Source organism: Benincasa hispida, chromosome 7 (assembly GCF_027475165.1).
Source record: "Benincasa hispida cultivar pf3 chromosome 7, pf3_genome.v1.1, whole genome shotgun sequence".
Classification (NCBI taxonomy): domain Eukaryota; kingdom Viridiplantae; phylum Streptophyta; class Magnoliopsida; order Cucurbitales; family Cucurbitaceae; genus Benincasa; species Benincasa hispida.
In genome coordinates this window covers 23,670,836-23,681,596 of record NC_143484.1, presented here as the reverse complement: position 1 = coordinate 23,681,596, position 10,761 = coordinate 23,670,836, and the positions used below count along the sequence as shown (strand labels likewise).

The 10,761-nt window shown below is 24.4% G+C and overlaps 1 protein-coding gene across 1 annotated transcript; it reads left to right on the top strand.

Annotated features, from left to right (window-relative positions):
- The first annotated feature begins 4,947 nt into the window (after positions 1-4,947).
- On the top strand, positions 4,948-10,448 carry AT17.1 (plastid movement impaired protein). Its single transcript, XM_039036006.2, has 3 exons — positions 4,948-5,380; positions 5,877-6,218; positions 10,167-10,448. The coding sequence occupies exons 1-3, from the start codon at positions 5,138-5,140 to the stop codon at positions 10,230-10,232; spliced, it is 651 nt and encodes a 216-aa protein (XP_038891934.1). The 5' UTR covers positions 4,948-5,137; the 3' UTR covers positions 10,233-10,448.
- Positions 10,449-10,761: the final 313 nt, after the last annotated feature.

Genomic DNA, 10,761 nt, shown 5'->3' with positions numbered 1-10,761 from the left:
ACAGACAAATATATATCTAAAAATATAAAATACAAATATATTTTCGTTAAATCCTTTCTTTTAAGTAAGTTTATTTTTTAAATATAAAAATATTTCTTTTTAAAATTAGAGAAAACAAACGTAAATTCAAAACAAATTCATTATGAAACAAGATCTATTTAGATTTTGTTTGGAATTGTGTTGGAAAGTAAAAGTAATTTGAAAAAAAAAAATCCAATATTTTAGGTGTATGTTATTTAAGGATTGATTTTTTGTAATTTTTCAAGGTCCAATATTTTCAAGGTCCAATTTGACCTAATTTTAATACTCATATAAATTTGAATTTCTAAAATCAAAAGTTTTTAAGGGTGTAATTACAACTGCTATCGTATTTAAGGATGAATTTTTTTTTTTTTGTAATTTTTCCTATATTTTTTTTAAAAAAATACATTATGCAAAAATACTTTTTTGTCTGATTTTAGATTCCCGAAAGCCTTACTAAACAACTATATTTTCCCTATTTTAACGATTTATTTTTGCATCAGCAACTATTTTAAGTATTTTAATTTTATCTTTACTTAAAAAAAAAAAAACCCTCTCTTCTTCCGATTATCATTTCCCTTTTTCTTCTATTTCTTCCATATAAATTTAGAGAAAGAATTTAGTCCTATGATTTTCAAAGTTTTAATTTAATTTTGTGATTCCACAAAACTTTATAAATAGTCCACATCGTTTGATCAAATTTTCGTAAGTATTCTCAATTATGAATTATTTATGAGAATTTTATCAAAACATAGAGATTAAAATTTTTTATATAAATCATAAGAACTAAATTTTAATTTCTCTTCGGATCATAAGGACTAAATTTACAATTTAGCGTCAATTTTTCTATAAATATATATGTATTATATGCTAAACATGCTAAATAAACAACTAATGGCTATTTATTTTACTTAAAATCATTATATAAATAGTTAAACAATATATTTAATTTGGTCATTAAACCTAAGTCACAAAAAATTCTGAGTTAAACTTACCAAACACCGTTATCGATTTTTTAGATTTAAATTAAAATTTATCAAACACCAATATGCTCTATATGATATAAATAATTTTTCTAAAAATACAATTCAACAATTATTTTAAAAACTACAACAAATAGAATATTATAAAACAATTAATTAATTTAAGGTTAAATATCCGACAACATCACTAAAAGTTTGTAAAATGTTCTTTTAGTTGGAACTAATAACTGTTTTTCATTGTCCTTAAAATCCTCGTCTTGTTCTGTCAATTGTCTTCCTTTTTAAAGATGTTTAGATATAATAATATGGTGAATATTAAAATGTATCATATTTTAAAAATAGAGCGACCAAGAATAAATAATAATAATAAAAAAAAAGTAGAACGACCAATCTAGAAATAAATGAAAATAAATAAAACGACCATCCAACATCAAACATGTTTTTATAAAATATATAAATTAATAGCATTACAATACAAATATATCATTTATAATAGAAATATTAATTACTGGTAACTTATTTACGTTACTCACAACCAAAACAATTTGAGGAAGAGAATTAAATTAAGCTCACTTTTGAAGCTTACACAAAATAACTATTTAATTTTTAGTTTTTTAAAATGTGTTTTTGGGTCTTGATTTTCTAAAGAAATTCTTATAAATAGAAAAATCTCAAAAATATTTATCATAGTAAAAAAATTGAAAAAATATTTATTTTTGAAATTTTTTGCTATAAAGTATAAATACTTTAAAATATTTTTTTATATTTAAAAAGATCCCTTGTTTCTAAATAGCTAAAACCATACATGTTGTTTCTTAAATATTTTTAGTTTTCTATTTTGAAAAAACAAAAAACCAAAAACATATTTGGTATTTGTTTTTAATTTTCTGTTCTCTAAAAGTTGAAAAATTAAAAGTATGTTTAATAATTTTGTTTTATCTTAAAATAAAAATAAGTTTTGATGACTTAGTTTTATATTATATATATCATCAAACTTTTTTGCTATATTTTTTCATTAAACTTTTTTTTTTAATTTTCATATTTATAAAATATTGTCTATATTTTAAATGTACTAGTTAATCACAAATAGAATGAAGAAAAGTAACAAAAATAAATATATTAACAAAATACATGAAAATAATTTCATTTTTGTAAAAGAAAATTACAGGAGAAAAACGAAACATTATTGGAAAAAATAAATTTTAACCCAATGAATTTACAACACTTGTGACAAATTTGTTCTCTATAATGTGTGAATAATTTTACATAAAAGAGATTTAGATTTTTAGGAAATAATCGTCAACTATTTATAGCAATTCAAACATTATAGATAATTTTACATAAAAGAGATTTAGATTTTTAGGAAATAATCGTCAACTATTTATAGCAATTCAAATAGTTATATCTCTTGATATGGAGTTTGTTCTTTTAAAAAAAAGACACACTCTTTGATTAAAGTTATGTCATTTAGAAAAATAAATATATCATTGTTGATTTAGAATCGAATTATAAAAAAATATTATTTTCAAAAAATATTTAATATTTACCTTCAATTTCATTTAAAAAAAATAGAAAATGTTGCAGATGGGACTCACACCAAAGCCGTTGGACAAGGGCATTTTATCGATATATGATGCATTTCTCTAAACCCTAAGATCAAACTTGTAAATAATGTATAAGAATATAAATTAGGTTTAAGAACTCGTACTTGATCATTCGAAGGTAATTTATATTCTCGAGTCGACCAACTTAACCAATTTGAAACTATGCTCGAGTCGAGTCAACATCGAAGAGGTTAGGAATGTTAGAAATAAGTCAAAAGATTAGAGGAAGGGATATGTTGAGTTTGAAGAAAACAATGCTTGGATCCAAGCCCGTGATTAACGCACCTTCACCTATCCCCATTTTGTATTAAACAAAAACATCCTAATATACTAAGACTATATAATTATATAAATACAAAAAATAATATCAAAATCAAATCAAATCAAATCATAGCCTTACCCCATACATCACGGGCCTTACCTTCTTCTCTTCTTCAAATTTAAAAAGGTTGGAAAATTCATAAAACATCATTTTAAATAATCTCTATTTTTTCTTGTCAATCTCTTGAGAAATCTTGGTCCTTGGACTTTGTTTTTGTTTGCATTTGGAAATTATATACGGTTTACATGTGATTTAATTATAAGTGTTAGGGACCGGTGTTTCGTATTTGTCATATTTTACGTTATTTACAATTTTGACTCTAGAATTTAGAGAATGCGTTATATAAATTTTCTAACCCTAAAAGCGCTTCTAATCTGTAATCTAATTATTCTCTCTAATAATAAACTACTTTCTCAATTTACTTGTAAATGTAGCTAACACACTGTTAATAATCTGTATCGATTCTCTACTGTTTAGCTTATTTTTATTTGTCGAATTCATAATAGTTGCGAGTTAGTTCAACAGTAATTGAAATGGAGATCCTCTATTGAGGTTAGAGGTTCAAACTCTCATTCCTGTAATTGTTGTACTGAAGAAAAAAAAGTTGCAGTGTAGCAAAACATGTTTTTAATTTATGTAATTGGTATGTTACACAAATAGAATTGATGGGGTTAATGAGAGTAAACTATTACCAGACGTATCAATTCGAGCGTAGCTGTTAACATGAGTTAGCATGAAACATGTACTTTCAAAAAATAGGTCGGAGGTTTGAGTCCTCTAATTATATTATTAAACTCAATTAAAAAAAGTTTGATCCTCTATCTTCGCAATGACTGAAACTTAAAAAAAAATCTTATTAGATGTAAAATTATAAATTATTGGATGTGAGTGAAACTACTTGAAATGGTGAGAAATTAAATATATATACGGGTTCATAAATTCAAGGTAGTTTCATTTTGTATATATATAGTTTTTTAGTCGCTATTTTTCTTTTTCTATCTACCTTTCAAAAAATAAGTTTCCAAATAAAATCTAAGTAACAATTTGGAAACTTAAAAAAATAGTTTTAAACCACTTGCTTTTATATTTGTTAGACAAGAATTCAAATGTGTTTTTAATAATTTTTTTAAAAAAAAAATACTAAAGAAATAGCAAGGAAGCTAGCATCATTTTTTTTTTTTTTTTTTTTTTTTTTTAAAAGAAGACACAAATTAAAAAAAATTAGTAGAAAAGATTCATTAATTCTAAAGACTTATAGGCAAAATTTATAATACTCTAATTAACTTGAAAAAAAAAAGCCAAACAAAAGTAAAAAATCAAACCTATGTTATAGGTTTATTGTCTGATATAGGAAAAAAGACCATTGTTGCATCTATTTTTTTACCATCTAAAAAACTTTATAATATCTATTTAAAAAGAATATGGCCATTTGATCCCTATTTTCAAAGCATACATTTTTAATTTCTAAGTTTTTTTTTTTAATGATGTTCATTTGGTTTCTAAGTTTTCAAAATATATTTTTTTAGATCCCAGATTCTTTTAAAATATGTTTATGAAGTCCATGCATTAATTTTTTTTATTATTTTAATTAAAAATTACTTCTTCTCTCTAGAATTATTTTTTAAACATATTTTTGTAACTCAAAATTTCATATGATTAAATAAAGTGAAAATAGAAAATAGTTCAGGGAGCTTTTAAATCCATAGTTAAAAATTTGGAGATTAAAGAGTTACATTTTAAAAACTCAAAGACTAAATGCATCTATTCTAAAAATTCAAGGAATAAAAAATATATATTGAAAATTCAGGGATCAAATACACAAACTCAGAAATAAAAAAGAGAATTTTTTCAAAAAATTTACTACAGTTAGAGAACTGAGTAGACCGTAAAAATAAAAAAATAAATAAATGTGGAGAAATTTTTTTAACCCCATGCTTGGCTCGAAAGGGACAGTTTACGTACTTTTCTGCATTGTCAAGTATGATTTTATTTAAATGTTCAAACTTTGCCTTCTTTGTTTGACCAAAAAAAAAAATAATAATAATAATAAATAAATAAATAATAAACTTTTTAATCCACCAAACAAAATCTTTTCCCTATAATAAGACCTTTAGACTAAGATTGATATTCTCTCTTATAGGCGCCCACCCACCATCTTCTCTTCTTCTGTCTCTCTCTTTTTCAAACTCTTTTCCCTTTTGGCCGCCATGGGAAACACCTTTGGAGTCAAGAAGACGGTGAAGGTCATGAACATCTCCGGCGAGACGATGAAACTAAATACCCCGGTTCAAGCCGGAGACGTTGTTAAGGATTATCCCGGCTTTGTTTTACTCGAATCTGAGGCCGTGAAGCACTACGGTGTTCGAGCAAAGCCATTGGAGCTCCACCAGAAGCTCAGCACGAAGAGACTTTATTTCCTCGTCGAGCTGCCTAAAGTTTCAAAAGAACAGGTGTGGAATTCAATAGCTTAAGCTAATAGGTTACAGTAATTTAGACTCCATTGTTAACCATTTGATTTTTTGTCTGAAAAATTATGCCTATAAATACTATTTTTACCTCTAAATTTCATGCTTTCTAATCTACTTTTTACCAATGTTTTAAAAAAACTAGACCAACTTTTATAAAAACTCAAAAAATAATTTTTAAAAATTTGTTTTTGCTTTTTTATATTTGACTAAAAATTCAACTTTTTTACTTAAGAAATATGTGAAACATTGTAAGAAACTAAGAGTTCGAAAATGGTTATAATTTTCAAGAACTAAATATTTTCTAAATAGGATCTTAACGTTTTTCATTTAGATTCATAACACTCCCTTTTATAGAATCGATCATTAGCTCTGAGACCCAAAAAATAGTTATTAGTAACATGAAGTATAGATATTTTTCTGTTTTCGATACCTTGTAAATTTAACATTATATCATTATGATTTTATTTTTTTAACATAGGCACCACGGCGAGTACGGTCGGCGATCAACATGAGTGCGAAGGATAGGCTAGAGAGCTTGATGTTGGCACGACGGTCAGCATCAGACCTAACTATCATGAAACCGAAGAGTGTGTTGGCGGAGGAGGGTGGAGGAGAGAGTGATGGATCGGGATCGGGATCGGGAGCGGCGACACGGGTGAAGGTCCGGCTGCCGAAGGCCGAAGTGGAAAGATTGTTGAAGGAGTGCAAAGATGAGGCAGAGGCAGCAGAAAGGATTATGGGATTGTACAAAACAAGAGAAAATGTTTGTGAAAATGATCACAAAGACGAGGAGAAGAAGGATATCATCAAGCCACGTGAGGTGCGTATGTCCTTTTTTAACTTCTTTTCATTATTGCAATAATTTACAATATTCATAATAATTTCAAGTTTTTTAATGTCTAAAACTTGAATTTATTAAAAAAAAAAAAAGTTTTGATGTTTTCAAAATTTGTTTATAATTTTTTTTTTCAAAAGACAGGAGATTAAACCAAAAGTAAAGAATAAAAAATTAAAAATAAAGAACTCTTATCCATTATGCCTATATAGTAGATAAAGCTAGAAAGTCATAGAATAGTATATTCAAAAGTGGGTTTTAAGCTTTTATCAAATAATTAATGAAAAATTAATGGAATTGAGAAAAAAAAAAAGTTTGAAAGTTCATATGGAAGTTGAAAGAACTAAAATAAATCTAAATCCATCAATATAAAATAGATTAAAAATACACTATTACTTCTTGAATTACAAGAAAATATTTGAACTTTCCCTTTTATTTTTGAAGTACAATGATTAAAAATGTTGAAAAATAAGACCAAATATATTACCAACGTCAAAATAGATAGATGGTAAAAAAAAAAAAAAAAAAATGGAAGAACTCATGTGTGCCAATTATATTAAAAATTAAGAATTTAATTAATCGAACATATAACATTAAATGAAAACAAAAATATATTTAAAGATAAAACTATACTCATTGATAGTGGTTTTAAAATGTAATTAATATTTAATTGGGTTTTTGGTTATCAAGTAGTTACACTTTTAAAAAAGAAAAAGTTGGTGCAACTATAAATTAATTAAATTAAAGATGTAAATTAAAATAGTGAGGACATCAAGTTGACTCACTCACCATCCAATGAGTCAATTTTTGTTTGATTTCTGCTTCCTAGAATTTTCATTTTTTTTTTATCAATTAATTTATAAGCACTTTTTCTGATAAAATCATCTCTAATTAGTTTTTAGGATCATTTGTTTTGTGTAATCTTAAATTATTACTTCATCAACATTTAAATTAATTTGTTTATATTACGATAATTTTAAAATAGTCAATCATTTAAAGACATCCGACATCCTAAAATCCCTCCGTTCTAAGTATCTTCATTCCCGTAGAATTAGATATTATAATTTTGTTTTATAAATTTTTTATTTTATCCTTCAATATCTCCTAATTATTAATAAGTTGAATGTATATCACACCTTTATTGAATTTTTTAAATTAAAGCTACTTTCCTTACTACTTAATAATTAATCTAGAAAAAAATAAAATAAATATTATGAGCAATTATTAAAAAATATAAATTATAAAAATATAAATTTTAATAATAGATATATTTTAGTTATTATATCTAAAATAAAGTAATTTAATATTTATTTACCTCACACGGTTACTAAGATAAGTTTAAAGTTGAAATTTATTAAATCTTAAATTAGTTAATTTATATTAATTTTTAAATAATGTACAATTACCAACAATTATTTTAAAAACGGAAGTAAGTGAGGTATTTTTTCTTGGTAACTTATTTCAAATGGTAAAATTGTTGAAAATATTTATGAGATGAAACAAAATTTTTTAACTATCAATGATAGACGCTAATAGACATGGATTGACTTCTATTAGTGTTTATCAATATCACTGATAGACACTGGTAGAAAAGTGTATCAACGTCTATCATTGATGTTCTAAAATTTTACTATTTTTTTAAAAATATTTTGATTTTTTTTCTATATTTCAAAACAACCCTTTATTCTTCATAAAAATAAAATAAAATAAATTGTAAAATCTACGCACGATAATGATAATGATAATGATTTGATTTACGAAATTTAATCAAATTAGGGCATTAAGTTGACTCTCACTATCGAATTTGTCAATTTTTGTTTTAATTAGTGCTTTGTCTTCTAACCCATTAATCACAACCTTTTCTTAGTGTGCCCAACTTTCATAGAATTTTCTTCCCTAAAATTGTGATATATCAACTTCCATATTATTCTTATTTTTCAAAATTAATAAAATAGTATGGTTCATTAATTTTCTTTTTTTTTTTTTTTTTTTGTCATCGAATATGAATATTGTTTGCTTCTTAAATTCAAATTTTCACACTTTTACTCTTGAAGTTTATGTATAATTTCTATTCAGTCCTAGGTTAAAATGTTACATTTTTACTCGAATCTTGAATTGAGTATTTATTTGATCATATGTGTCAAAATTTTACATTTTTACTTGGGAGATTTTAATTCCTTTATGTTCTATTAATTAACCTAAAAGAATTAAATTAATTATAAGGAAAATTATTTAAATGATAAAACTGTTAAAAATATTTACAACGAATAGCAAAATATCACATTCTATCTGTGATGGACTGCGATAGACAACGATAGACTACTATATGTTATCATGATAGATACAGATAGTAATCTATCGCGATCTATCATAGATAGACTGTGATATTTTGCTATTATTTGTAAATATTTTAGTTCATTTTCCTATATTTGAAAACAACTCTTAATTATAAATCAAATTAATTTTCATTGTCAAGATTAAAATTAATTAAAAATTAATTATTTTAAATTAATTAATTAAAAATCAATACTAAAGATAAAAGGTGAGGGATTAGTAAAATTGAGAGGTAAAATTGTTAAATCTTGAAATTCATGGACAAAATGAAAATAAAACTCAAAATTATAACATTTGAAACTTATTTACGAATAAAATTGAATATTAAAAAAAATGTTGAAATTGAAAAATCAAATGAAAATCGAACTCAAAACTCAAAATTGGGCAACTTTTTGCAATCTCAAAAATCAAAAGAAAACTATTGAATGACTTAAAAAGGTTTTTTTTTCCTAATAATTCATTTACTATATTAAAATTTCAAGTCTATTCTTAATATGATTTTAATTATCCCACTTTTAATTTCAATATCGTTTCTTACGGTGAAGCCATCATTGTTTCCATCTCTTTCATATAGAATATTCTACTCACGAATCATTGATACAAACTTTTCTTTCGTATATAATTATATATATATATATATATATATATATATATATATATATATATATCTTTCATAATATATCCTGAGAGATTTTCAAAAATAGAAAAATAAGAGATCTTATTTATATAAAATAATAAAATTTAATCATGATATAAACTAATAGAAGTCTATCATTGATACTATGTGATAAATACGGATAGAAATATATAAGTGTCTATCAAAATATTTTTTCACTATTTCTGTAAATATTTTGACATTTTTTCTATATGTGAAAATTTCTCGTAAAGGTAGATTTTTTTTTTTTTTTTTTTTTTTAGATTTACCAACAACGATGTAGGGTGGGGATCATAATAGAATGATCTATTAAACATCTTTTAACATTCATGGACTTATCATATACAAAATTAAGAATTTAAAGGTCTCATTCGATAAAAAAAAATTATTAGACAGTTTCTAGTGATTAAGAGCTAAATAGACACAAAATTAAAAATTAACCTTAGATGATAGTTAGATGCCTCATTATTCATTAATTTATGTTAAAGATTTGTTTGAGATATAGTTAGAGAACTACATTTAGTGCTACTTCTCCAAAATTTTCAATCACTAATAATGATATTATTGTTTACTATATTTAAATAGAGGATGCAAAATTGAGTCTCACCATCTCTAGTCAATTTTTGCTTTATTATTGCTTTGTCTGCCAAACCCATTTAGCCATTTCAATCTTATCATAATGTGCCCATTTTAATTCTATCTTTTTCATAGAATTTTCCTCCATGATATATAGTTGATACAATTAAACTTTAGTTATTTGGGTTTTTCTGTAATTTTTTTTATAACAAGGTATATGCCATATTTTGTAGGGTTTGATTATTTTTCCCTTACTATGTTTTGACACACTTGGAATGATGTGAAAATTAAGATGGTTAAAAACTATTGTGTTTTCTTTTTATTTGTATTACATACAATTTTTAAAAACGAATTCGTTCAAAATGCAGAAGCGACGTGTAAGTTTCATGACGACAATGGAAGCAAGAGGAACTCAAATTGCAGTAGCATCTTAATTAACACAAGAACGATAAGATTCATGAACAAATTAATTGAAGTGATACAGTGACGATCTGTTGAGAGTACTCCGTTACGTCCTTCATTTCAATTAAAAATATTCGAATCTTACAAGCTTTTGTAGAATATAGCTAATTTACTGTCCTTTTATATACCCATTATGTATTTATAATTAACTTTATGATATATATTTATATATATAGCTATCATCTAAATATCATGGCGATAACTTTTTTTTGGTTCAATATATATATATGAAAAATATCTTTTTGATTCTTAAGTTTTTTTAGAAATATATTTAAAAATTCCCATCCTTCCTTTGCTACAGTAACAAAATAAAATATTATTATATTTAATGTTGATATGGAAATTTAAAAAGGAATTTGTAATGAATGGCAATTTAAAAATACTATAAAGCAAGCATGTCACCTATATTTTTTTATTTTCAAATATGGTAAGATTTTCAAATATGGAACTTAATTTATTATTTACTCCAAAATGGTCCATATTTCACGTTCCTCTCTTTTT